Raw genomic sequence first — 25,658 nt, 5'->3', positions numbered from 1 at the left:
TACTTGCGGCCATGCTATCACGCCTTGCGACAGCCTGTCGGCGCTGCTGACCGTGCCATGCTGCACAACTGATCACCTGCATAGCTCGCGGCCTTAGTATCCACCATTCAGTGACGACCTGATCGTACGGCCAGTAGGAAGGTGTCCTTCCAGCTGCGTGCACGCTTCTGACGCAATGCGCGTCACAAACTGCCTCGGATTGGCTGCTGGCACTCTCGAGGCTATGCCTACACAGCCTCGCGCGCATGGGCAGTCAAGAGGGACCACGCACCTTCTCAGGACAGCACCAGTGCCTCTCTCTTGGACCGGCAAACGTGGTGGTCTCGTGTTACCAATGTGGGACCAGTGCGGCATCGCGCCATCGACAGCTCTGAACTGCGCCTCACCACTGACCGGGAAGGCCGCCAAGTGGGTCAGCACCGGTCGCACATTGTGGCAGCAGTCAGCAGTGCATGTCTGATAGCTAGAGCAGCAGCGTCAGGGTCGCAGGGTCGGATCGTGTCAAGCCTCTCGCCCGGCCGGCCGTGTGCAGACGTCGGCCTGTCTGCTGTCTGGAGTGTAGAGCTGTTTAACATTAACCCTAACAGTTGCGCTAGTGTTGGGTGAAATCCTTAACGTTGTTCAAGTGTTCACCCCAGCTCATGCTGTTACTGTTTGTTACTGTTGTTACTGTTGTTCAGCGGTCAGCAAGCAGAAAATGCCAAAAAAACCGGGTAGGACCCGAACGAAAATACCTGGGTTTTTCCGGGTATTTTCGGGTATTACCCGCACTGGACGCTGGAGATCGTCGTGGGTCACTGCCAGGCCTTCCTTATTGTTGTTCAGCCGGCCTAACGTTAGCTACTGTTGTTGGGGAGCCCCACTGTTGTTCTGTTGTTACTGTTAACACTAGCAACACTGTTCAGCTCCCAACGTTAAACAGCTCTACTGGAGTGATCTGTCGGCGGTCAGTACGACCGATCAGGTTTTGGAGTTTTCTGATGATTGGAGGGTCTACCTGTATGTGTACTCCTCGAGATCTCTCCAAATCTGCCCTCTACTCAACCGTACTCATTCGGGAAGTCGGTGCTAGTAGAGACTAGTAGAGCCGGAGCCCCGTTTCCGCACTGCTGCGCGGCGCGACGCTGCAGCTTGCGGGGGTGTGGACCCGCGGCCGCGCACCCGCGCTCTTGTGTCTTGAGTCTGTGGTAGGTCTGTGGGAGAGAGCTCTCGAGTTGCGCCCTTGTAGTGATCGGCGAGGACAGGTGTCGGCCTGCTGTGAGCGTGTGTATCAGAGTGTGTCGAGCACACACAAAATAAAAGAGCCGCGTGTGTGAACACAGAGGTCGATTTAATGTTGGTTGAATGATCACTCAAGGTAGTACTTGGGAACGAGGCAACTACTTGACCATCGCGAACTGGAAGTCGCCCTCGACGACCTTCTGTCCGTCCACGTAGGCGACACCCTTCATTTTGACCAGGCCGAACTTGGCCTTGAACGCCGTGAGCTCCATCTCCATCACGAGCGTGTCGCCCGGCACGACCGGCCGGCGCCACTTGACGTTGTTGACGCCCGCAAAGAAGAAATCGCCTTTACCGTCGGTGATCGGCTCCTGCAGCGCCACCAGGCCGCCCACCTGCGCCATTGCCTCGACCTGCAGCACGCCCGGCATGATTGGCCGCTGCGGGAAGTGGCCGTTGAAGAACTCCTCGTTGGACGTGACCTTCTTGACGCCGACGCAGCGCTTGCCGGCCTCAAACTCGATCACCTTGTCCACCAGCAGGAAGGGGTAACGGTGCGGCAGGATCTCCTTGATGCGGTTGATCTCGAAGATGGCCTCCGGCTCGGCAAATGCCTTGGACCACGTCTCGGCGCCGGCCCAGGTGTCCTCTGCGACCGTCTCCTCGGCGACGGCGGCGACGGGCAGGCGAGCCCGCGCCACGCCGTGCGGCACCGCAGGGCGCTGCGGTGAGCCCGCCAGTCCAAACGAGGCTAGAGCGAGCATGCGAGCTGAAGAACGATGCAGAAGCTGCAACGCTGCTTTTTTTTGGGAGCGCCTTTTTTACGATGGAGCCTTGGGGGAGTTTTTGTGGGGGAGTTTTTGAGGTTTTTGAGGTGGATTTTTTTTGGTTGTAATTGGGTAGCGAGGCAGGAGGCGGAGTGCGTTATTTTTTAGTCTGGATATTTGTTTTAGCAAGCGCTTCGGTAGTAGTGATCTGATCACCCGAATGCGGAATGGCGAATGCCACGTTCGCATCGCTCCGTTTGTTTGATTGCGGGAGCACGAGGGCTCCACTCGCGCCCGGCGGCGCGCGGAGGAGGCCGAGAGCATAGGCCAAGTACAGACAAGGACAGACAGAAAGAGAGCTGGAAGCCGCCGACGAACAACTAAGCCAGCCGCATCGGCGTGCGTGACACGAGGAGTCACACCGGACAGTGATCAGTGTGGAGGCACAAGTGTCACGCAAGACAACAAACAGAGTCAGAGAGTACGAAAGAGAGGTACTCGTGGAGCGAGACATCGCTCAAACCCCTGGAGAGTGCGAAGAGCTCCGCATTCCAACGCCCCCCCCCAGGTCAGTATGACCTCCGCCACCTGGAGCCGGCAGGCGGCGGGGGGGTGCGCCGTCGAGCCCTCCCCGCAGATCATGATGCGCCCCCGCTCAGCACCGCCATCTCAGGACACCGGGCTGGGGCGCCGCGGGGCGCCCCCGGTCCCAGAAATCCAGAAGCGGAAATTCCGTTTCTTCGGGGCGGCTCCCGGTGGGTACCTGTACCTGTGTCAGTGCCAGTGCGCGCCAGTGTCCCGTGCCCAGTGTTGTGCGACAGAGATCCGTCGTGGCCTAGAGAGAGATTTTTGAAAGGATAAATTTCAGATTACCCGGTTTTTGAGATTCGCCTCGCAGATTACCCGACGAACGATATTTTCCTGCTTAGCGCGATTTCCGTCAAACCAGTTTACCCAGTCTCCCACAATTCGTGTTTCAGCTTACCCGGTCGCTAAAATTTGTCACGTCAGATTACCCGGTCGGCCAAATTTCTCGTCCAGATTACCCGGCAACGATGTTTTCCTGCTCAGCAGGACCATCATGATTTACGACCAGGAAGCCCACACCACCCCTGGCTCGTTGAGGAGTCTGCGGAGGTGGGGGGCGAGCCGAGTACCCGGGTACGATAGAGAGACCGCGGACACGGGCGCGATTCATCGACTAGGGAGAGCTGGCCCAGCCGCTCGTGGAGGTGCGGCGGTACGTTCCAACGCCGCCGCCCTCCCCCGGGGAGACGGGAGTCGAGCACGGGATCGCCGTCCGCGGAGTCAACGGGATCACTGAGGGAGGGTGTAGAGGATGAAGAGTGTAGAGCGCTGTAGAGCTGTAGAGCTGTAGAGCGCTCTGGAGCGCTGTAGAGCAATGTAGCGCTGTAGAGCTCTACATCCGCCGCGGGACGAAGCGCCTCCGTTGTAGAGCGATGTAGAGGCCCTCTACAGCGTGAAATCTCTACAACAAACTCTACATCATAAGGGCGGACGAGGCACGGTCGCTCTCTCCGACATGAGGCGCGTTGCACCTGCCAGTGCTGCCCTGGTCTTCTGTCTGCCTGCCCAATGGGTGGCAGGTGCCTCTGTTGCTGTGGCATGCCTCACGGCTGCGACTGGCCGGCGCCTCGGCGCGTCAGCTCGGGTCGGCGTAGCGATCGTGGCCAGCGCAACTCGCTTGGACTCAACGCTCAGCCAGGAGCTCCCGCACGCGCTGGCGCGACTCATGTCGCGTTCTTCAGCAGCGCTCTACATCTGCATCGCTCTGTCCCGCGCCAGATGTGGAGCTCTAAAGCTCTACAGCGCTCTACAGCGCTCCAGAGCGCTCTACATCTCTACAGCTCTACAGCGCTCTACACTCTACATCCTCTACACCCTCCCTCAGCGGGATCAGACAGAGCTCAGAGGAGGCCGCTGGGGTCCCCTTCGGATGCATCGTGACATCTGACAACTGGATTTCCACTGGTTCGTCCTCCTCGGAGTCATCTTCCCCGTCCTCCTTCCGCTCGGCTCTTCGCTCGGTACGTTCGGTGTGGCTCACCCTCCATGCCGTGAACAGGCGCTTTATCCACCCTATATTCTTCTCTCGTTCCTCTGCCCGTGCCTTGGTCTTGTCGTTGTTTCGCACCCATGTCTGTATGGCAATCGAGGCTGCCTTCCCCACTACCTGTAGTTCACTCGTCACCTCTCCCGCGAGCTCCCTTCTCTTTCTTTCGGGTATGGAGTCCGTGAGTGCGGGTAGCGTGCAGGCAATCACGGGCTCTATTTTGTCGTACTCCTCTTCGGCGAGCGCTCCAAATCTAGACCCTTTCGCCTTTAAGGGAGGATGGGACGGTGGCACGCGGGAAGTTCTACAATTCTTTTTTTGGCATGGAGACACAAAGCCACAGGTGCGCCCTCGGGCTTGCCCGCTCCGCCACATAAAAACGATGCGCTGCTTCGAGCTCCTAATGATGGGGTGGCTCGCCGCCGGCGCGGGCGCTAGCGTTGTTTTGCGTGTGCCGCCCACACCACCGCCCTCGCCGCCCTCGCCGCCGCCATCACCGCCGCCGCCGTCGCCGCCGCCCTCGCCGCCGCCACCCTCGCCGCCGGAGCCCTCGCCGCCGCCGCCCTCACCACCGCCATTGCCGCCAGGCAAGGCTCCCACGCCGCCGCCCTCGCCGCCGTCACCCTCGCCGCCGCCGCCCTCACCACCGCCCTCGCCGCCACCCTCGCCGCCGCCGCCCTCACCACCGCCCTCGCCGCCAGGCAAGGCTCCCACGCCGCCGCCCTCGCCGCCGCCACCCTCACCACCGCCCTCACCACCGCCCTCACCGCCCACGCCGCCGCCCTCGCCGCCGCCATCACCGCCGCCGCCGTCGCCGCCGCCGCCGAGCCCTCCTCCGCGCCCGCCGCCCTCGCCGCCGCCATCACCGCCGCCGCCCTCGCCGCCGCCGCCCTCCTCACCATTCCTAGAGCGGTTAGACGACACCTGGCGGGCGCACTTGGCGGACGCGTTTGGTCTGGTTGGCATCGAGGACGAACTGAGCTTCTCCTTCGCAACGGGAGGGCGCGCCCGCAAGACAAAAGTGGGGATTGGCCAGCCCATCCTGTGTTTCACCGTGGCCGTCCTGCTGCTGTTCTGCACCGTCGGGGGGGCGTACTGCTGCATCGCCGCTGTCCGCGACGCTCGGCAAGAGAGAGAGCTCAGGCACGTCAGGATGGACGACGAGACGGTAATGGACGACGCGATTAAAGTGCGTCCTGGCTATATTTGAAGGGGGAGAGGGTAGCGCAATGACGTGCTTGGCGAGTGCACAATGTGACACGTCGACCATGCTCCGTGGTCTCGCGTGCCGGGGTACGCTGAGCGAGAGAAGAGAGCGGTGTACCATGCGAGTTCCATGGCGGTGCACATGTAAAAAACCAGGGTTGCGGTCGCACCGCGCTTCCGCGGCTTCGTGCTTCGACATTCCCCATAGCCCATTACGTGGCTGGGTTCACTCTTCACAGCGATTGTATTGTAGGAAAATTGGGGGACCAACTCACTGAAACTCACGCGGTCGCGGCCTTCCGACTCGCGCCTTCGCCTCACTGGCACTATTGTAGCCCTGGCCGGTGCGCGTGCTCAGTTGAAGTTCCGGAGTGAAAATTCGAACGCGTTCTCTCACGGTGACCAAAGAATGTCCACCTCAGAGGCACCTCCGGAGGCAGGCCACCGCACGCCGGCGACACAGCTCCAGCTGTCGAACTGACCCGCAGCTCCTCTCAGAGCGGGAACTGTGACAAAAGTTGACTGAGGCGGTTGTCAGGAATCATCATACGGATTACATGGTGGCTCTCTCATGACGGGAGAACGCCCGACCACTCCTGGGTGGCACTGCCACCGGTGTCGCTCGACGTCCTGTCGACAGCGTGCCGACAGCGACACAGACCATGTGGGACGCGTCGAGTATCGACCTCTACTGCTTACCCAGCCTTCGAGTGTATCCTGGCTGTGGTCCCACACCCACTGGTGTCCATCTCAGAGACCGCAGGAGGTCATGAGGGTCGATGGGAGTGCCAACCCCACAATGCCTAAAAACCCAGCCCAGTAACGGAAAGGCATTCCGGGCTTTTGGATTTCGGCTCATTAGATTAAGGTTTACGGATAGTGGATTACGCGCAAGCGGTCACATCCTCACAAAAAGAGAGAGACCACAAAAACCGGACTCCGGAGGTCACCGAGAGACTCAAAGACCTCTCTCAAGTCCGCGCCCGGCTGCTCCTGCTGGATGCGGCAAGGTCGTCGGGCAGATTGAGCGGGCCGCGCAAGGTGCGCCACGTCTCCTCCAGCAGCCCGCGCTCGAGCGCGGCCGCCACGCCCGCGGCTGCAGCCCTGCTGCGCGCCCGCAGGTCGCCGTCGCCGAGGAGCTCCCCCACCGCGGCGGCGAGCTCCGCGCCGCCGTCCACGCGCCGCGCCGCCGGCGGCCGCGTGCGCGCCATCTCCTCGGCGGGGCTCGCCATCGACTCGATGTGCGGGCCGTGCAGCAGCGCGCAGCCGCCCGGCGCGCGGGCCGCCTCGAGCAGGTTGTGCCCGCCACGGGGCACGAGCGACCCGCCGACAAAGGCGACGCCTGCGGCGCCGTTGGAGCGTGTCTCCGGGTGGTGGCGAGAAGCAGGGGCGTGAGCGCGAACTCGCCTGCGCACGCGTAGAGCGCCTCGAGCTCGCCGAGCGTGTCGCAGACGTACACCTCCGTCTCGCAGATCACGGGCTGCCCCAGCGACCGGCGGGCGACGCGCCAGCCGCGCGCCTCGGCCAGCGCGGCGACAGTGGCGCCGCGCTCGGGGTGGCGCGGCGCGAGCAGCAGCAGCGGCCCCGGCCCTCCTTGGCGCCGCAGCGACGCGTGCGCGTCGAGCACCACCGCCTCCTCGCCCTCGTGCGTGCTCGCCGCGAGCCACACACATGGCGCCGCGCGCACGGCGGCTCGGATCGCCTCGACCGCCTCGTCGGAGGGGGGCGCCGCGCCTCGCAGCTGCTTGAGGTCGCCTGGGGGAAGGGGGGGCAGAGAAGGGGGGGGGGGCGTGCGGAGCGAGCCGGCGCCGCGGCTGCGCCTCCCCGCCTCTCCTCTCACCGACGTGGAGCGGGTCGGCGACGGTAGCGGCCGGCGCGAGGACGCGCAGCAAGTCGGCCATCGGCGCAGACTGCGCGAGGAGGAGGCGGAAGCGGGCGAGGAGCGCGGCGAGGCTGGCGTGCAAGGCCGGCCACCGCGTCCAGCGGCGCACCGACGCGGCAGAGAGGCGGCCGTTGACGAGGGCGACCGGCACGCCGGCCGCGCGCGTCTCGCGCAGCATCGCCGGCCACAGCTCCGACTCGACGAGCAGCAGCGCGTCCGGCCTCCAGCGGCGAAGGAAGCGGCGGAGGACGGAGGCGGCGTCGACGGGCCGCGGCTGCAGCACGACTCGCGGGCCGAGCGCCTCCAGCCGCAGACGCGCGAGGGCGGTCTCGGTGCCGGCGGTGATGAGCACCGAGGCGGTGCTGCTCCGCCGCAGCAGCTCCCGGGCGAGAGGAAGCACAGAGAGCGTTTCTCCGACCGACGCACCGTGCAGCCAGAGGAGGTAGCCGCGCCGCCGCGCCGCCTCCACCGCCGCCTCCTTCGGCGGGCCGACGCAGAGCGACTCTGCAAACGCCCCGCCGCGCCCCGCCTTGAGGCTCGCTGCGGCCGCAAGCAGGGGAGCAGCAGCCTCGGAGGCGGCTCCGTACAGCCGGAGCGGCCACGGCCACGGCAGCGCTTCCACCCGTTCCTCCGTCCCCGCACCGCCCTGCGCGCCGCCCTCTGGCTGCGGTGGTGCCGTATAGGGCTGAGTATCCGACGCCGCGCAACCGCCCTCGGCCCCCCTCCCTCCTCCGCCGCCAAACCGCTCCTGTAGCCGGCCGAGCGTGACCGGAGGGAGGGGGGCGTTGCGCAGCCAAGCGCGCGCTCGCAGCAGCTGCGCGACTCGAGCCGCCGCCACGGCGGTGTCCTCCTCGCCGCCCCGCCTCCACGCCTCGCCGGGCGCGAGCCTCCCCCCCTCCACCCCCGCCACCTCGGCCCAGTCCCTCGCGCGGCCCGACGCGAGGAGCGACGAGTGGAAGGCTTCCAGCCGGCCTGCGCAGAGGGAGGGAGGGAGGGGGGGGGGGGGGGGGGGGGGGGGGGGGGGCCCCCCCCCGAACCGTGGGGAGGGGGGGAAAAGGGGGGGCGTGGGCGGCGAGGCGCGACCGGTGCACTCCTCAGCCGAAGCGACGTACACGAGCTTGCCAGCCGCCGCCGCCTCACTCGCCATCGACACCTCGGCGGGTGACGGGGAGGTGGGGTGAGAAGCTGTGCTGCCCGGCGGGCACACGTCCCGGCGCGGTGTCGCGAGACCGAGTCCGCCGTCACGACCACGTAGTCGGACCACGCCAGCATGCCGGCGTACGGGTTGGGCCCGTCCTGCTCCTCCCCGCGCCACAGCCACACGCGCAGCCTCCGCCCGTCGCCGCTCCACCCCTCGCCCGCCGCAGCAGCCTCCGACTCGAGAGCGGCGCGCGCCTAGGGTGCGCGGTCGGGCGCGCGCGTCGAGGAACTGCCGCTGGCGCGGCCTCCCGCCCCACCCCGCCGCCCGCCACCTCTGGCGGCGTCCTCCGGGACGGACTGACAAGGAGAGAGCCTCCCTCCCTCGCCGCGGCAGCGCCGGCGGAGCGGAGGAGGGCGGCGGCCGCCGCCGCGTCGAGGGGCGGCGCGAGGCGGCGTTGCCACCACCGCCGCGTCACGGGACCGCCCACCAGCAGGGCGACGCGCGGGCGCGGGAGTGCCGACGCCGTCGCCGCCCACTCCTCTCGCGCCCGCGCCCGCGCCTCGGCCGGCACGCCGCCGAGCGCACCGGCCGTGAGGAGTGCGTTGGGCGGGGCGGAGCGCTCGCCTCCGGCAAAGTCGTGCCGCGGCGCGACCACCATGTCGAAGCGCGACGCGTCGCACAGCGGCCGCTGCACGTGCACTGTCGCCGTGGCGCGGCCGCTCGCCTCGCGGACCGCCACGCTCGCAGGCACGCTCGCGCGGCCGCAGCTGATGGCGAGGAGCGGGAAGGGAGGCTGCGGCGGCTCTCCCAGCCCCAGCGCGTGCGGACCGAGCAGCGACTGCACTGCGAGCTGCGTGGGCAGCGGTAGCCGCATCGCCGCCCTCGAAGGCACCCGCCGCTCGACCTGGTAGGGCAGGCCGAGCGCGTCCGCGAGCGCGATCGCCTGCTTCTCGGCGCCCGCGGCGCCGTTGCCGAGGACGAGGACCGGAGCCCAATTGGCGAGGCTGCGGGCCGCGCCCAAGCTGCGCCTCATCCGGACCCAAGCGATTATCAGCTGGGCCAAACAAAGAATTTTACAACAAACAAAGAAATCCAGGCTGTTCGGCGTCCTCCATTCGCTACATACATCGATCGAGGCGGCTCGGCCAGACAGAGAGAGGCAGAACCGGTGCTGAGCTTGACGGCGAGCACGCCCGCCGTCAATGGACGATGTATTGAGACCAAGGGCCTCGTCGATTTTGAAGAGAGAGATTTTAGAAAACCAACAAGAAATCACGTCGGGCACAGCGCTTGTTCTCGATTTTGTTTGGTATTGCTAAAAATATCTCTCTCGATTTGACTTAGGCCAAGGTCTTGGAGCACTTGGAGCACTTGGAGTGCAGTCATTAACCTCACATCCAGGGCCGCGGAGCTAAGAAGCGCACCCAGCGCGCAGCGGGCCGGATGATCGGGATCGGGCTACGGGCTAGAGAGCTGAGAGGTCTGAGAGAGATTTTTAGCAATACAATGTGTTTTGTTTTTGCAATACAATACCAAACAAATCTAACACTCACACATCAAGGTCTGTCTGTGGACTGTGCGCGCCCATGGCGCCATGCTTCCCCTGCCCAAACGCGACTACTCGAGTAATTGGTTTGAAGATCCCATGCTTGCAGCCATGCAAGGGAACGTTCACCAAGATCACGCGACCCGCCTGACCAGATCTTGACTGACGCTTGACGGTGGCCGTCCTTCCTGCGCGAGAGCGAAACTGGAGCGAAAACGACGCGCGCCGCCGCCCCGCCCGGCGAACTCTCACTCTCACTCTACACTCATTCGGCGGGATCTCGTCTTCTGATTGGGACGGACGGCACAAGTGACTGTTAGAGTTGTTTGGTTGGTACAACGAAAAATCTCTCTCGGCATGCCGCATGCCGCATGGGCATGCCGGAGGACCACCTTATGCGTTATGGTAGTCAATTCACGGACCTTGTCCTTGATGCTAGAAGAAAATCCTTCCTTCCTTCAGTTCACACTCTTCACACGTGATAACGCCGCATACACACGGACGGAACCAACCAGCTACCCCCCCCCCCCTCTCTCTCTCTCTCTCTCTCTCTCTCTCTCTCTCTCTCTGTGTGTGTGTGTGTGTGTGTGTGTGTGTGTGTGTGTGTGTGTCCCGGGTGCCGGCCGCTTTCTTAATAGTTCCGCTCGGCTTTCACGACGGGCGGTTGCAGCCCCGACATGAAACAGAAGCGATAAGCTCTACAGCGAGCAACCCATGGCAGGGGCTATCATCTTCGCGGCCCTCCTCAGTCCGGCCGTTTCGCCACCTCCCTCGCCTCCGCCCTTCCCGCCGGGCCCTCCGGCGCCCCCTCCGCCGCCGCTCCCCCTCTCCCCCGGCCTCACTGGCGACCCGCATCTGCACTTTGCGGATGGAGGCGAGGCGGACTTTCGCGGCGAGGACGGCGCTGTCTACAACATGCTCTCGCACACCAATATCTCTGTCAACGGCGCGTGGGAGATGGCCTCCTTCCTACTGCCCCTCCACTGGGGTGGGATGAAAGTGCGCGGCTCCTTTGTGACTGACGCCTATGTCGTGATCAAGGCTGCCTCCTCGGGCCGCACCATCCGCATCGAGTACTCGCCAAACCAGCCGCCGACGCCGCTCGTGCACGGCTTACCGGGCGCCACTGCGGCCAAAAGGTTGCTCGCGGGCGAGCCGGGTATCGCTTTCGAGGACGTGAGCGCCTCACTCGAAGCGCGCAAGGGCGGGCAGGGCGGGGGCGCCGAAGTGTTGCAGGTGAGCACGGCGGGCTGGAAACTGGAGGCGTCGGCCCGCCTCATCTGGCGATCCACCGTGCCGGGCAAGAAGCAGATTGACCTCTCCTTCGCTCCGCTGCGCGACCCGCTCGCGCCGCAGCTCGGGACGGGCAAGATAGTGGCGCCGCACGGGCTGATTGGCCAATCATATGACGGGGACGGCATGGCGGTCGACGGCAAGCAGGACAAGTATACTGACCTCTGGAAGGCGCAGGGCGGCGGGCACGAGATTGCGACTGAGGCTCAAGCGGAAGGTGCCATTGAGGGCATGGGCGCTGACTACAAGATGGCCGACTTTTTCGGCACCGATTTCAAGTACTCGCGCTTCGCTGTCGCCGAGGCGCCCGTGCGAGATGTTTCAAAGCTGGCGGGGACGCACCGCCTCGTCCGACTCTCCGGCGACGCCGGAGTCGGCACGCCCTCGTGGAGGGTGTCGGCCGGCACCATTGGTGACGATGAGCGCGGCGAAGACCATGACGATGACGACGACATTTGGAGGCACTTGGCGCCGCCCGAAGATACCGAAGAAGATCACGCCGAGGCAGATTGAGCGGACTCGTTGAGCGGAAACGTGGTCGTGTTGTGACTGGGCCGCGTCGGTTTGCTTTGTAGTCCCGGAGAGCGTGCAGGGCGTGCGTGTCCAATGCAGATTGACAACTCTGTCGGTTTCAGTGTGGTGCCTCTCGCCGCCCCCGGTCTCCCTTTCGACTTCCACGTTACCCCTCCACATGATGCCTCCTGGCCGTGGCTTGTGGTGGCTCGATGGTGTGCAAATAAGTAAATAAAAACAAGAGCTCCGCCCCCTCTTCCCTGCCTGTTCCTTTTTACCCATCTCCTAGTAGAGGTGTCCGTTTTATTTATTTTCCCTGCCAGGGTCAGGGCACAGGGGGCTCTCTTGGTCTGTCCGTGCCGGCAGGCTCGACCAAGCGTGCCGATGAGTGTCGGACAGCCGATTGGCTCCCCCTGTGTGTGCACACTTCTGCATGTCTGTGCGGTACGTGTGTTTTTGTACATGGTGAAAGAAGTAGCCCTCTCACGACCGGGCGCAGACAGTCGACCGCCGCCGCGCCGCGGCGTATTGGCGTGCCCATGGCCCTCCAGCGCTCTCGCCAATGGAAGCCCGGCCCTCGTGGCTGGTCCGGCCGCTGGAGAGCGGCGCCGAACCGATACATAACAAGCCCCCGGGGGGGCAAAGTGGGCGGGGCCGAAGGCCGGGTTCAAAGTGGCATGGGTCAGGAGTGTGGAGGGGGAGAGGGACGCGAGGGTCGGATGGGTGGGTGGCTGGGGGAGCGGTGGCGTGCGGCCCCGCCCAAGCTACATGACACTGCAGCCGCCCTTTTTCTTCGGCTTCTTGGCGGGCGCCGGCGGGCACAGCACGACGCGAATCGCCTCATCGAACACATTCTTGAGGCCCTGCGCAGAGCGGCGGCGGCGCTGGCGGTCAGGAGCGAGCAAGGACCCTCGCGGGCGGGCGAGGGGGGCGAGGGGGCGGTGCGGCTGGATGCTGGAGACGTGTCGGGTGGGACGTGACTGGCCGTCTTTTCGTGCCCGAGCCCACCAAGCCGCTCGCAGGGGCGTCGGGGGCGCACCTTTTGCGTCAGCGCGGAGCACTCGAGGTACTTTGTCGCGCCGATGGTCTTTGCCATCTCCTGCCCCTCCTCCAGACTGATCGGTGTCTGGTTCTGCTGGCGCAGCTTCGCAACCGTGGTCCCATCAGATCGCAGGTCGAGCTTCGTGCCGACGAGGATGAACGGGCAGTTTGGGCAGTGGTGCTTCAGCTCGGGGAACCACTTCTGTTTCACGTTCTCGTACGAGGGGCGCGAGATGAGGGAGAAGGCGACGAGGAAGACGTCCGTCTGCGGGTACGAGAGCGGTCGCAACCGATCGTAGTCTTCCTGCCCTGCTGTGTCCCACAGCCCAAGGTTGATCGGCTTCCCATCCACCATCACATTCGCGCTGTAGTTGTCGAAGACGGTGGGGATGTAGTCCTCTGGGAAGGCATTCGTGGTGTACGATATGAGTAGGCACGTCTTGCCGACCGCACCGTCTCCCACGATCACGCACTTGACGTTCGTCATCATGGCCGCCATGGCGGCGCCGGCCGACCCGAGCCGCCTTCTTGTGCTCGACCGAAAGGAGGGTTTTCGGCCGTCCCTTTTGGGTTTTTTTCTCTGTTTCAGCTGTTCGCGTTCACATAAACGCACAACCCCGGGCCCGAAATCGCAGAGAGACAGTCACGCAACACGGGGTCCAGGGAAGGCGAGCAAAAACCTTATCGCGCGCGCTAGCCGCCGACTCGGAGGCTGCACCGACCGGTCAGGCGCGCAGCCGGAGAGAGAGGGAGGCGCTCAACGTTCACCCTTACCGCGTTGGTGTCCAGTCCGAGCCTGGCTGTTCTTCACCTTTCTACCTACCTACCTAGCTGTTCTTCACCTTCCTACATACATACACACCCGCTGAATGAAGTAAACTCCACACACTGCACAATTCAATTTGGGGGGGGTTTACGACGGTTTTGGGGATCCTGCCGACGCGCTACAGTTGTAGCCCCACTGCACATAAGATGGACACCTCAACGGGAGGGCACTCGCAGCAGGCGGGGCCGAATCCTGCAGCCTTAGTCTTGGCCCGATCCGGCGGCATGCCACGGGTAGGCGCGTTGAGGCTTGCCGCCTCCTCTGCGCCAACGCGGCTTGTGCCGCAGGTTGCGTTTGCTGCCAGACAAGAGGAGGAGCAGGGCCTTTTGGCGATAGGACCAGGCAATCGTATTCGCCCGGCGGGCGTTACGGATTCGAGCAACACCCAGGTCGAGGTTGCTGCGCCTCTCGGTGCAGTGCTGCAGCATCGCACGCCTGTTGCGGGCGATGGAGCATCGACGTTAGCCGGAATCCTGGCTGTTCCGGATGCGGGTCCGGCGGCATTTGCAGCGGCGTCTTTGCAGCTGCGAGCGCAGCGCGGTCAGAGACCGTCGGCCGCCGAATGGCGCACAATGCCGCAGCTGCGGCTGGAGTGGTGGCTGTGTCGGCATTGCAGAGACGCTGTCAACCACAACTCGGCCACTACCTGCAGCAGATGTGCGTCGAGCGTCAGGGAGATGACGCCATATGCAAGTCCAGCCGAGGTCGCAGCCCTCTCAGCCAACGCACAGCGCACCGCGTATGGTCGGAGACTCAAGAGTGTGCAGGGACGAGAGCAGCCTGTCGCTCTGGCTGTTGCGCAGACGCCGGGCAGCGCCGGCTACGCCAGCGCTGTTCTTGCCCAGATTGCGAGCTTTCAGCCTGGGTCGAAGCGGCTGGAGGCGATGGTGGAGTCTGGTGTTTGCCTTTTTGACGGATGGCTCGCCCTCACGACTGACGGGTCTGTCAGATTTTGGACGCGCGACGATGTGCGGGCATTCTTTGCGCGCGGCGAGGGAGAGGCTCTCATCAGCGGAGTACATTATCTCGTGAGCAAGGTGCGTCCGCTCCCGCTTCCGTCCCGCCGCCTCGAGCTCGATGTTGCGAGCTCAGGTGTGCTTTTGAGCTTTGCCGCTCGACGAAGAGGCTGGAGCTCCCTTTTCTGCATTTTCACACTTCCTACATTTGTACATAATTATCTTCCTGCGCAGTATAACAAACAAGTACAAAAACACACGTACCGCACAGACATGAGACATGCATACCGTACTCTGTGTGGGATCGCGCGCGTCGTGTCCCAGCTCAGTGGCTCGCTGGGTCGAGCAGCTCGCCCTTGGGGTGCTGCAGCACGACGGTGCGCTCCTCCTCGCAGCCGTTCGACGTCGGAGTGATTTTGATGACCGTGTTGAGCGGGATGGAGACGTGGATGCACTCCTCGCGCGGCATCCCCATGAAATAGGCGAAGAGCACGCGGTGGATTGCCTGGTGGGCCACGATCACAACGGGCTCGCGGGAGCGCTCGAGCTCGTGGGCAAGCGGCTCGAGGCGGGCGATTAGGTCGGTGTACGACTCGCCGCGAGGGTACCGGTACTGGAACTTGTCTGCCCCGCGCGCCTCCGCCTCGTCCGGGTAGTTGTCTGCGATCTCCTCGTAGGTCATCCCGTCGCACAGGCCCGCGTAGAGCTCGTCGAGGTTGCGGAAGGCCTTTGGCCGCATCTGCACCCAGTCGAGGTGCGCGCCGTCCGAAGTGGTGTACGAGACGACCGGCGTGGAGATGTGCCGCGCGGTGCGGCGCGTGCGCAGAAGCGACGAGGTCCAGAGACGGCACGGGACGGGGGAGCCGTCGGCGGCGAGAGAGACCTTCGCGTCGACCCACTCGCCGAGCGCCTTTGCGGCACGGGCAGCGGGGCGGCGGTGAGGGCGGCGGCGCGGAGGGGAGAGGCAGCGGGGGTGGCGGCGGCGGCGGCGGCGGCGGCGGCGGCGGCGGCGGCGGCGAGGATGGCGGCGGCGGCGGCGGCGGCGGCGGCGGCGGCGGCGGCGGCGGCGGCGGCGGCGGCGGCGAGGATGGCGGCGGCGAGGGCGGCGCCTTTGCGTACGCCTCTCCGTGCGCGGTGAGGTCCGAGTCGCCTCCGATCTTTCCGAGGCGGTTGTACTCGGACTGGCCGTGGCGGGAGAGGTAGAAGGAGCGGCAGTCGACATGCAAGTTGACGAGGAACTGCGAGAGGGGCGCGGGCGGCGAGGGTGGTGAGGGCGGCGGCGGAGGCGAGGGAAGCGACGCGGCTGAGGGCTGGCCGACGCGTGATCTCGGGTCGTCTCGTGCCTCCGCCTGCGAGATGCGCGAGGGGAGGAAGCCGCGGATGTTGTTCATCGAGAGCTGGCGGCCGCCATCGACGATCTGGATCCAGGCGAGGTGCTTCTCGGGCGGGCCGAGCTCCTGATACACCTGTCGGAGACCGACCGAGACGACCCGAGGCTGAGTGAGATTCGAGGGGCAGGCCCATGGGCAGGCCGCGAGCCTCTCGGGCCCTCACCTGCTCGTAGTGCCGTATCCGCGCCTCGAAGTCGGCGATGGCGACGGCCGGGTCGACACCCTCGTAGTCGTGATTCCCAACCTACCAGCGGGGCGGGGCGGTCAACCAACCCGGCAGTCCGCCGAGGCTCGAGCCGCGCTAGGACGCTCTCCTTGGCGTGCAGGATGGTCTGCTGCACGAGCCTCTCGTCGCGGCAGACCGACTCGATGAAGATCACCTTTGCGCCCGTGTCCTTCAGCTGCTCCACGAGCCAGGCGCGACGGCTCTGCGTCGAGTTGGTCGCGTCGAAGATGGCCAGCGAACCAAAGTCGCCGCTCTGATGAAGCTTTTGGTCGAGCCGCTGCTGTTGCGACGGCGTCTCTCCGATCCACCTCTTCAGGTCGGTGAGCGCCTCCTCGCACGCCTGCGCCCTCGCCTTCATCGCCGCCTGGTTGCTGCTGTCGAAGAAGTCGGCCATCGAAGTGGTTCGCGCGATCTTCCGCCGGTAATCTCCCACGTTGAACACCTTGGCCGGCGCGCCGTAAAAGAAAGAGACATAGGGTGCGAGCCGGCGCGATATGTATGATTTGCCGCGCGCAGGAAGGCCGACCATGATGCAAACAATCTTGTCGCTCTTGGTGGCGTACGAGGTCGGCGGACCCCACGACTGAGGAGTCGGGTTGTCGTGCGAGGCCGGCGCAAGCGAGGGCGAACGCACAAACGCGACCGGCGTTGGCGGTGGCTCGTCCGACATTGACGCTGTGTGCTTGGTCCGTAGTGGGCTGCGCTAACTCGTCGTGAGCGTGTGCTCAACACGCATTGCGCTCAACTCGTTGGTCATGATGGAGTAATGGAGGGTCTGCCAAACCGCGGGCGAGTTTTTCTTTTTCGCGCCCTGAGGCGCCCGGCGCGACCGTTTGCGTGCGGTAGTTTGCGCCGTCCACCGTCAGCGGTCAGGTTGGGAGCGGGGAGGCTGCGGAGGTTGCCTCAGCGCTCAAGCCTCAGCGCTCAGGGCGGAGCGCGAGCGGGAGGTACAAAATGGTTAGGCGGGGGTTGACTTTTGCCAAAATGGAAGGAACTAGCCTCAGCCACTCGCTCTCTCTCTAGCGCATCTGCGAATCTACCTGGTACCTCCTGCTAGTCAAAGTCAAACTCGTCCGGCACGGGTCTGATTGGGGTGCTGACGCCGCCCACCCTGGTGCCGCGCCCGCCGTCCCAGTCGACGCCAGACTCGCCTCGCGCGGCGCGGGCGGCGCCGCTTTGAGCGGGCCGCGGCACCGACGAGTCAGTCCGCGCGAGCTCGAGCAGGCAGTCGACGTAGCCGAAGCGGCCCGAGTTGGACCCGATGGCGGCCATTATCTCCTCGAAGCCCATCGCCGTCGCGGGAATCAGCTCTCGCTTCCAGTTTGTGAACTGCCGCCCACCACCGACCGTCAGCAACGCGCTGTCGCCGCCCAGCACCACCGCGCTCGTGCTCAGCAGCCGGTCGCCCACCCAGATCCGACCGTCGTGTTCGGCGTTGCCTCCATCCACGAGGTCCGCGACGACGACACCGCAAGCCTTGCCCGGCTCCACCTCCTCAAACGCGATGCCGAGAGGCGTCCGCAGTCGCACGCGGTATCGGGCGGAGGCGGGTGTCGCTGCGGCGAGGAGAAGGCACGAGATCGCGTGACGCAATGAGATCATAAAGAAGGGAGGAGGACACGAACTGACCCCGCTTGCTTATCTGTGCGGTGCCAGCGCTGGCGTTGCCCGACGCCGCCTCGACACCAGCGGCAATGTGTGTGTATGTGTGCTCACACTCACACCACGGAGACAAGAGAGAATTCCCAGGTCCCCAGCCCCCTCCTTTCGACTCCTTGCTGCTGCGTCCTTCGTTCTTCAGCGGTGGAACGCCGGACTCTCCTTCTGCAAATAAAAAATAAATCCGACCCAGGCGTTGAGGCGGGCGGCAGGTAGCAGCCCGGCACAGCGACCCCCACGCGACCTACCCACCGCCATGTCCTTCGCGCCACCCGGCCCTCCGGGGTACTACACTTTCCGCCCGGGTCCCAGGGCGCAGCTCGCCACGTGGACGGACGATGAGCCGGCGGCCGCGGACGCGCCTGAGCCACCGCGCTGGTGGGGCCACAATGAGGACCTGTACAACAGGCCGAGACGGACGAGAGAGACGGTGCGCACGCCCGACTGGGATCTCAGCGATCGGGCGGCGCCGCTCGGACGGCGCCACAGGCCGGTGGCACTCGGCGCGTGGCAGCCCGCCGGCGAGTGGCAAAGGCAGACCACCGCCAAGCACCGCGCCGACCCGTGGGCGGCGCCAGTCGTCGGCACGCGGCGCGGCACACAGTCGTGGGCGCCGGCGCCGAAGAAGCCGCCCGCGAAGCAAGCTGGCGCCGGCCGACGGGTGCGGCCGTACGTGGCGTGGTGTGACGACGACCCTCGAGCGCCGACGCCACAGCAGCAGAGGCCGCAGACGGCGCCAAGTGCGGCGGCCTCCAAGCGCAGATCCCGCGCTGGAGCGTCCCCGGCCACGCCGGCCGCCTCGAGGCCTGGCACCGCGTCCCGCCCGCCGCGCCCCGCGCTGCTCGAGCCAAAGCAGGCGCGAGGCACGGCGCCAAGGCGGGCCGAGGCGCGGCTCGAGGACAAGCGCTCGAGCAAGCCGGCAGAGGCGGGGGCGGCGAAGGCGGGTGCAGCCGCGCCGAGGGCGGCGCGGGCCGCTGAGGAGCCGGCGCCGCGTCCAGCCCCCGCCTCCGCCTCCGCCACCTGCAGCTCAGACGGGTCTGCGCAGACGGCAGTCGTTGGCGCGCCGGCGGCGCCGCTGCCACTGCCGACGGGCTGGACGCGGCTGACCAGCGCCAAAGGGGCCGCCTACTACTGGGAGGTCGGCACAGGCACAGTCTCGTGGAAGCCGCCGCCACCGCCGCCACCGCCACCTCCCCTGCCGCCTCCGCCGGCTCACCACCCCCTCGCCGCGCCGGCGGAAGCGGCGGCGGCGGCGGCAGAGCCAGCCGGCGCCTCTCGAGTCGATGCTCCTTCTCCCCCGCACGCTTCTCCGGCGTCCGTCCCGCTCCTCGCCGCCGCAGCCGCACTGCCTGCCGCGGGCCTGCCCACCGACCGACTGACCGCCGGCTGGCTGCATCCCGCTGCAGTCCCCGCGCCGCAGCACCGCGCCACGCCGCCGCACGGGGGTGCGCCCCTCCCGAGGCCACCCGCGCAAGCGTGGGGTGGTCCGGGCGGCGCCCTCTCGGCAGACACCCTCATGTCGGCCTCGCTACCGCCCGCCGGCACCGCCTCCGGCGCCTTCCCTTCCCTCGGCCAGCTGGAGACCCTCCCTGTCCACGCCGCGCCGCAGAGCCGAACTGTGCCTGCGCCGGCCGCCGGCTCCGCCGCCAACGACGCGTGGGAGCGGGCCGTGCACCAACACGCGGCGCGAACGCGCGAACGGCGCGGGCCGCCCTCGCCTCTTCTCACCGCCACCATCGCCACCACCGCCGCCGCCACCGCCACCACCGCCACCCACCCCTCTTGCGGCCCTCCTCCGCCTCTCACCGAAGCCGAGCGCGCGCCTCCCCCACCCCGCCGCCTCTCCTCCGCAGGGCTGAGGCGAAGGAGGCAGCCCTCGCCGCCGAGGAGCGAGCGCTCGAGGCCTCGAAGCGCCGCTCCGAGGTGCCCCCCCCACCCCACCCCCGCCCCTCCCCCTCCTGTTTGACACACGTCACTCGACACGTCACTCGAGGCAGACAGCGAGCGGCTTGACGGCGCCGTCCCCGCGCGCCCCCTCAGGTGCTGCGCAAGGCGATGCACGAGAAGCGGCGGGCGGAGAGGGAGGCTGCGCACCGCGCGCTCCTCGAGCAGCAGGCGCACGTCTGGCGCGAGAACCTCGCCCTCGCCCGGCAGAACCGCGCCAACCTCCTCCACTGCTCGTGCGATCGGTCGACGCTCAGCCCGTCTGCGCAGCACGGCGACGGGGGTGGCGCCAATGGCGGCGGCGAGGGCGGCGAGGGCGGCGCGAAGGGCGGCGCGGGGGAGGCGGCCCACGCGATCCTCGGCCCGGAGCCAGCGAGCCTCGTACCGGCCTCGCTCGACTTTGGCGAGCTCCCCTCCCCGCCCTTGCGACCCCGCTCGCCGCCGCCGCCGCCGCCGCCAGAAGGCGGCGGCCAGACGGGCGAGGGCGCCGTCGTGCGGTGCGCCGCCACCCGGCACGCCGCGCCGCCGCCGCCCGCTGCTCCGCGCAGCGCCGCTTGGACGGTGCCTCCGCCCGCCTCGGGCGAGGGCGGGCCGCCGCGGAGGCAGAGGCAGCAGAGGCGGCCTCGCTCCCCCCCTGTGACGATCGTGGCGGTCGACTGGCCGCCGAAGCCGCCGCCAGAGCCGCTTCCGGCGCCGCCACCGGCCGAGGAGGCGGCGGAGGTGTCGGCGCCGGCGGCGCCGGCGGTCGACTTCGAGGAGGAGGAGGCGTCGCCGGGCAGCACCCCCGTGAGCAAGGCGGTGCAGGAGGTGGTGCTCGAGGTGCAGGCGGCGGCCGCGGCCGCGGAGGAGGGGGGCGCCCCGGAGGAGGAGGGCGCCCCGGCGCTCGCCGAGCCGCCGACGACGGCAGAGGTCGACCCCGACGCCGGCTCACAGCTGCTGGAGGTTTCGTCACAGCTGCTGGAGGTTTCGCCGCGGGAGGCGCTGCAAGAGGCGGACTCGCCGGCTCCGCTGCGGGCGGCAGAGATGTTCTTGGACAGCCCCTTCGCCTCGCATTTCCTCCGGCAGGCTGTGGCCGCATCGTAGGCATCGGTGCTGCGCCCCCGCGGTGCATGCGCCAGGCTGCCGAGGGGCCCAGCAGGGGGAGGGCGGCGCGAAGTCCCCCGTCCCCGGGCTCCACATACATGCACATGTGCTACGGGCTCTCAATGACGATCAGCGAATTTCATATCCCACTGGCCTGCAATTTCTTTTTCTGTGTGTGGAAAGTCGAAAGTGGCGCGTACTACACGGCGAGGGCAACAGCAAGAGTCGACAGCAGAACATGGTCTCCTCCTCCTCCTACGCGGCGCCCGTCGCCTTCGTGCTTATCGCAGTCACCCTGCTGCTGCCGGCCTCATGGTTTGTCGCCCAGTGGCGCTCTGGCGCACTCACGATCAGCGCGCGTCTACTGCGGCGCGTGCGTGGCATCGTGCTCGTGCTCGTTGTCGTCGTGCTCTTCACGGCTTCGACCATCGTGCTGCAGCTGGTCTTCGAGGCGGAGCACCACCGCAAGCCCTTCCTCATCACATACATCTCCTTCTCGATGCAAGCCCTCTACCTGCTGGGCTACCGCGTGCGAGCCGCCGCAGCCGTCGGGAGGCTGGTGCAGGGTTGGGGCGCGGCGCAGGGTGGGTACGCTGCCGTGCGGCACGTGGGCGACGAGGCCGGCCTGGAGATGGCGCAGGCCTGCGCACCGCGCCGCGCCATCGGGTCCGGCGGAGGGGCGGGCGGGGACGCTGGCGCCGCCGGCACCGGCCGTCCCTCCGAGGTGCCCTCTGAGGTTGGGCTCGTGTATGTCGCCTGGCGGCTGGGCGGCCTGATCCTTTGCGCGAACCTGCTCTTCAACGTGAGCCTGCAGTACACGAGCGTCTCCTCCGCCACCGTGATCGCCTCCTCCTCCGCCGTGTGGACCCTCCTCTTCAGCGCGTGGCTGCTCGGAGAGCCCCTGTCTCTTCTTCGAGTCGCGTCTGTCTCCTGCGGCTTGGCCGGCGTCTTGCTCGTGGTGTACGGAGGGGCGGGCGAGGGCGCGTGGGGTGACGACGAGCACCACCACCACCCGCACGCCGCGCGGGCGCTCGCGCGCATCTCCCACTCCGCCGCCGCCGTCGCGCACCGCGCGGAGCTAAAGCACGCCCTTGGCTCCGCGGGGCTGGTTGCTTCGGCGGCGTGCTACGGCGCATACACGGTGCGGCTGAAGCGGGAGGTGCCGTCCGAGAAGGAGGCGCCGCTGCCCTACCTCTTCGGCCTCATGGGCGCCTCGCTCCTCGCGGCCGGCCCGCCGGCGCTGCTGCTGCTGCACGCGACCGGTGTCGAGCGGCTCGAGCTGCCGGCGCGCGACAACCTGCTCGCCATCTGCGGGAACGCGCTGCTCGGGACGGTGGTGGCCAACCTGCTGCTCGCCCGCGCCGCCCTCCTCACATCACCCCTCGTCGTCGTGGTCGGCCTCTCCCTCTCCATCCCTCTCGCCATGGCCTCCGACGTAGCGAGGCAGCGAGAGCGCCTCACGCCGGCGCTCCTCGCCGGAGCACTCGCCGTCTGGCTCGCCTTCCTCGGCGTCTCGGTCGCCCGCGTGCCGAAGGACGGCGGGCTCCTCGGCCGGATGTGCGCGCATTGCCCGACTCGCTGCAGGCATTGCGCAGGACTGTGGTGAATCTAGAAAGGGCCGATTGATTGCACCGGAGTGCGGGGACTTTTTCGTCTCCCCCCGCGAGGCACGTATCCTCTGTCTCAGCGGGTCTCACCCTCCACCCTGCCACCACAGTACATCCCGCTCGCGACCTTCTTGGGTTGGTCGCGCCGCCCCGCCCCCCCGGCGCGCGGTGCACTGCTCGCGCGGGAAAAGAAGCGCGCCGGAGCCCGCCGTGGCACATGCAGAGGACATAAATGTGTTAAATCACAGTCATGCCAAAAACTTTAAATATGTCGACGGCGCCTTCTCATCTGTTTGGATTTGTAAAAAAGAGAGACACTGACCGCCTCGCACTCGCAGATGAGCTCCCAGCGAGACGGCTCGTCGCAACTCTCCCCGACCCCAACCCTCAGAGTACAACTCACCTCGGTCCTCGCCCCTCCCCGCGCCCCAAACACAAGAAACGGCACGATGCCTAGCGCGCACGCCCTCTCAAACAGGTGTCAGCAGCGCCCCCCGTCAGCGCCCTCCTCCGGCCGCCTGCTCCGCCTCCGCCTCGTCGCCGCGCAGCTCGGCGCCGCTGGCGTGCGGCGGCGGCGGCGGCGCCCAGGTGAGGCGGCCGAGGAGGATCTCGTCGTCCGGCAGCGCCGCGAGGTGCGACATCTGCGCCAGCAGGTACTCGGCGAGCCACAGGGCCGCCGGCTCCGCGCTGCCGGCGATGCCTCCCTCCTCGTCTGCGTACACGTTGCGGAGCAGCACCTCGGCGAGGGCCTCCGCTTGGGGTCCGCCTGCCGGCTGCTTGAGCGCCTCGTCGAGCGCCTGCGCCATGCCGTGCCACGACAGCTGCAGCTCCTTCTGGTACTTGAGCGCCTGGATCAGCTCGAGCCCCTCCCCCTCCACGGCGTCGCGCATCCCGTCGTACTCCCACAGCCGCTCCAGCACCTCCGAGACGAGCGCCTCGACCCGCTCGCGCGGCAGCGGACGCAGCCGCACGTGCACCAGCCAGCAGTGAAGCCCTTTGACCTGGAAGCGCGTGTAGAACCGGCTCGCGTCGACGCCGCCGGAAGACGGGTCGTACAGCTCCGAGAGGTCTCCGCGCCGCCGGCATATCCCGTGGATGTCCTCGCCGGCCGCCGCCTGGTACTGCGCATCCGTGAACATGCCACCGAGCCGCATCAGCCCCGTGCGCCACCACGGGCCAGCCTGCGAGTGGAGAGGAGAGTGGGAATTGCAGGCGGCTCGGCTCGGCGGCACCTTTGCAAGGCCTGCAGCTGCTGGAGCCTTCCGACCATGGTGGACGGGTCGGCGAGGCGTGTAGCCGTGCAGAGACGGCGCGCGGCATGATGAGCCAGGGCCGCGTGGCTGGCACGGCGCGCGGTGGCCAGGCTGGCTCGTCTCATATGTTGTAGACCACTCCTCCTCGCCCTCTCTCTGCTTGTCCGTGCAGCCCTCGCAGCTGCACTCACGTCTCGCACGTGGCCAGAAAGCTGTGCAGGCATAGAATTTTCCAAGAAAGAGAATTTTGGTCTGGACATGGGGCGACCAGCTTGGACACCGAGAGATCGTGGCGGAAGAACTGCGGGATCTCATAAGACGGAACCAGCTGCCGGCGGGAGAGCGGCGGGAGGGGGCCGCACGGGCCTCAGACGAGGGAGGAGCGGAGACGAGGGAGGGACGGCCGACGGGGCGTGTCGAAGGGATGGCCGAGCCGAGCCGGATTTGCCGCGAACCCCCTCCCCGATCTCGAATACCTGGCTACGACTCGGTGGTTTTCCTGGACGAGGTCACGCGAGTCGTGAAATTGACGGTTTTCGCGGAGTTTCCTCGGGAAACTAGAGAGGAAACGAGAGGGTGCTGTAGAGAAACACGGAAAGGAAACGAGACGGGGTGAGCGAGGAAACATGGGTACAGCCTAACCTAATGGGGTGTCTCCGAGCTTACTGGAGCTCTGATGGACGGCCTTGACTATCCCTGACACACAGAGAGTCACTCTGACGGCACACAACACCCTATTATGACTGTGTCAGGACCGGCTTTTGTTTTTGGGGGCGCGCCGCCAGGCGCGTCCCCACTTTTGTATCACAGCTGCGAGGGCCAACCAAGGGATTCGGCGCGTCAAGTTAACTTGACCGCTCGTTCGGGCTTTGGGCCGCAGGCCGGCGCGCAGCGCCACGCCGCCAGGCGTCCGCCGGAGGCCCGCCGGAGGCTCTTCCTGCGGCCACATTCTGGCAAGATTCCGCCGCGCTCAGGCGCCCAGAGGATGCGTGCGCTGCGCTCAAACGTCGCGATTTGGCAATAGGCGCTCGAGCCGGCGCACAGCGGACGGGTGCGCCGCGCAGGGGGGGTCGGAGGGGTGCGAGAGGGGGCGTGGGTCAGGCGCGCACCGGCCGGCTCCGGGAGCGGCCGTCACGTCAGGAGGGGGGGCTGTCGGCGGCTCGAGCGGCGAGGCGTGCCACTCTGCTTCGCCGCCGACAGCCCCTCTTCCGAGCCGGCGCGTGGCGACGAGCCGCGGCCAGTGTCGCTGGTTCCTTTGGCGGCGCAGCGTTTATCCCCCCCACCCGCGCCCGCCCGCCCGACCGCCCGCCCGCCCTCAGGCCTTGCCCCTTCGCAGGCGCGGGAGCGCTCGCCGGCGAGCACCTCCTACCTCTCCTCGCCCGGCTGCTCCCTTGCCCCGTCGCCCGCCGCGCCCTCGCCCGGCCTCAAGAGCTTGGCGGCCTTTGTCCGCCAGCTCAAGGCGTGGGACGAGGCGTGCGCCGACGGCCGCTCGTCGTGCTGGTTCGAGACGGAGGGCGACCTCCCGCGGCTGGCCGGGGAGGCGCTGCTGGCCGAGGCGGCCGCGACGGGCGCGAGGCGGATCGCCTTTGACGCCGTCGCGGCGCGTCTCGAGGCGACCGCGGCGCCGCCGCCGCCTCTCGGCACCGCCTTGGCCGCGTGGCCCACGGGATGGGGCATCGAGGAGGGCAACTTCTGCGGGCTGGCGCACTGGGCTGTGGAGGTGTGGCACGCGGCCGGGTCGGTCGACGCGAGCCGGTGGCAGGTCGAGGCTGACGGAGGGCGCCTCTTCTTTGTGCGGGTCGCGGAAAAGGCCGCATAATCGCGCTCTCCGCCGAGGCCCGCCTCGGCGACGGCGCTCGCCGCGCAGCAGCAGCAGTAGCAGCAGCTCAGCAGCAGCACGTGATTCTTGACACATGATTACACTACACAGTCCTCCCTTCGGTTGTCGTTTCGACCCTGTTTTTTTCTTCTATCGCAGCGCACTCGCATCTGTGAGCCTAGCGCAGCGCGAACTCGCCGTCTGAGCCTA

The 25,658-nt window shown here is 66.9% G+C and overlaps 8 protein-coding genes across 8 annotated transcripts; 2 read left to right on the top strand and 6 right to left on the bottom strand.

The window, feature by feature from the left end:
* Positions 1–1,324: 1,324 nt before the first annotated feature.
* On the bottom strand, positions 1,325–1,992 carry EMIHUDRAFT_349920 (hypothetical protein; the record flags this gene model as incomplete). The annotated part of the gene is made up of 1 exon (XM_005770589.1): positions 1,325–1,992. A coding segment is annotated over one exon (272 nt), but the record flags the coding sequence as incomplete, so codon positions are not given.
* Positions 1,993–8,185: 6,193 nt separating this feature from the next.
* Positions 8,186–8,663, bottom strand: EMIHUDRAFT_349917 (hypothetical protein; the record flags this gene model as incomplete). The annotated part of the gene is made up of 2 exons (XM_005770588.1): positions 8,381–8,663; positions 8,186–8,303 (listed from the first exon to the last, which is right to left on the bottom strand). Coding segments are annotated over exons 1-2 (160 nt in total), but the record flags the coding sequence as incomplete, so codon positions are not given.
* Positions 8,664–12,082: 3,419 nt separating this feature from the next.
* On the bottom strand, positions 12,083–13,210 carry Rac1-1 (Rac1, RHO family GTPase). The gene is made up of 2 exons (XM_005770587.1): positions 12,683–13,210; positions 12,083–12,506 (listed from the first exon to the last, which is right to left on the bottom strand). Exons 1-2 carry the CDS (start codon positions 13,181–13,183, stop codon positions 12,408–12,410), a joined length of 600 nt encoding a protein of 199 aa, XP_005770644.1. The 5' UTR covers positions 13,184–13,210; the 3' UTR covers positions 12,083–12,407.
* A 524-nt stretch (positions 13,211–13,734) lies between these two features.
* On the top strand, positions 13,735–14,614 carry EMIHUDRAFT_196348 (hypothetical protein; the record flags this gene model as incomplete). Its single annotated transcript, XM_005770586.1, has 2 exons — positions 13,735–14,526; positions 14,603–14,614. The coding sequence occupies 2 exons, from the start codon at positions 13,735–13,737 to the stop codon at positions 14,612–14,614; spliced, it is 804 nt and encodes a 267-aa protein (XP_005770643.1).
* A 237-nt stretch (positions 14,615–14,851) lies between these two features.
* On the bottom strand, positions 14,852–16,630 carry EMIHUDRAFT_41870 (hypothetical protein; the record flags this gene model as incomplete). The annotated part of the gene is made up of 4 exons (XM_005770585.1): positions 14,852–15,193; positions 15,251–15,364; positions 16,021–16,101; positions 16,166–16,630. Coding segments are annotated over 4 exons (1,002 nt in total), but the record flags the coding sequence as incomplete, so codon positions are not given.
* A 156-nt stretch (positions 16,631–16,786) lies between these two features.
* On the bottom strand, positions 16,787–17,685 carry EMIHUDRAFT_196346 (hypothetical protein; the record flags this gene model as incomplete). Its single annotated transcript, XM_005770584.1, has 2 exons — positions 16,787–16,894; positions 17,278–17,685. The coding sequence occupies 2 exons, from the start codon at positions 17,683–17,685 to the stop codon at positions 16,787–16,789; spliced, it is 516 nt and encodes a 171-aa protein (XP_005770641.1).
* Positions 17,686–17,998: 313 nt separating this feature from the next.
* On the top strand, positions 17,999–22,375 carry EMIHUDRAFT_95991 (hypothetical protein; the record flags this gene model as incomplete). Its single annotated transcript, XM_005770583.1, has 4 exons — positions 17,999–18,423; positions 19,596–19,665; positions 19,783–20,765; positions 20,953–22,375. The coding sequence occupies 4 exons, from the start codon at positions 17,999–18,001 to the stop codon at positions 22,373–22,375; spliced, it is 2,901 nt and encodes a 966-aa protein (XP_005770640.1).
* Positions 22,376–24,454: 2,079 nt separating this feature from the next.
* EMIHUDRAFT_432324 (hypothetical protein) lies at positions 24,455–25,629 on the bottom strand. Its single transcript, XM_005770582.1, has 2 exons — positions 24,966–25,629; positions 24,455–24,582 (listed from the first exon to the last, which is right to left on the bottom strand). The coding sequence occupies exons 1-2, from the start codon at positions 25,542–25,544 to the stop codon at positions 24,475–24,477; spliced, it is 687 nt and encodes a 228-aa protein (XP_005770639.1). The 5' UTR covers positions 25,545–25,629; the 3' UTR covers positions 24,455–24,474.
* Between the last annotated feature and the right edge of the window lie 29 nt (positions 25,630–25,658).

This window comes from Emiliania huxleyi, assembly GCF_000372725.1.
Source record: "Emiliania huxleyi CCMP1516 unplaced genomic scaffold EMIHUscaffold_4, whole genome shotgun sequence".
NCBI classification, from domain to species: Eukaryota; Haptophyta; order Isochrysidales; family Noelaerhabdaceae; genus Emiliania; species Emiliania huxleyi.
The sequence above is the reverse complement of the archived record's forward strand: the minus strand, read 5'-3'. Positions and strand labels throughout refer to the sequence as shown.

Coding starts and splice junctions, on each gene's coding strand:
- Rac1-1 (XM_005770587.1), bottom strand. CDS start 13,183: ATGGCGGCCATGATGACGAACGTCAAGTGCGTGATCGTGGGAGACGGT. Junction 12,507..12,682: donor GCTCCGCGCTGACGCAAAAG/GTGCGCCCCCGA, acceptor CGCTCTGCGCAG/GGCCTCAAGAATGTGTTCGA.
- EMIHUDRAFT_432324 (XM_005770582.1), bottom strand. CDS start 25,544: ATGTGTCAAGAATCACGTGCTGCTGCTGAGCTGCTGCTACTGCTGCTG. Junction 24,583..24,965: donor GCCGGCGAGCGCTCCCGCGC/CTGCGAAGGGGC, acceptor GCGGAATCTTGC/CAGAATGTGGCCGCAGGAAG.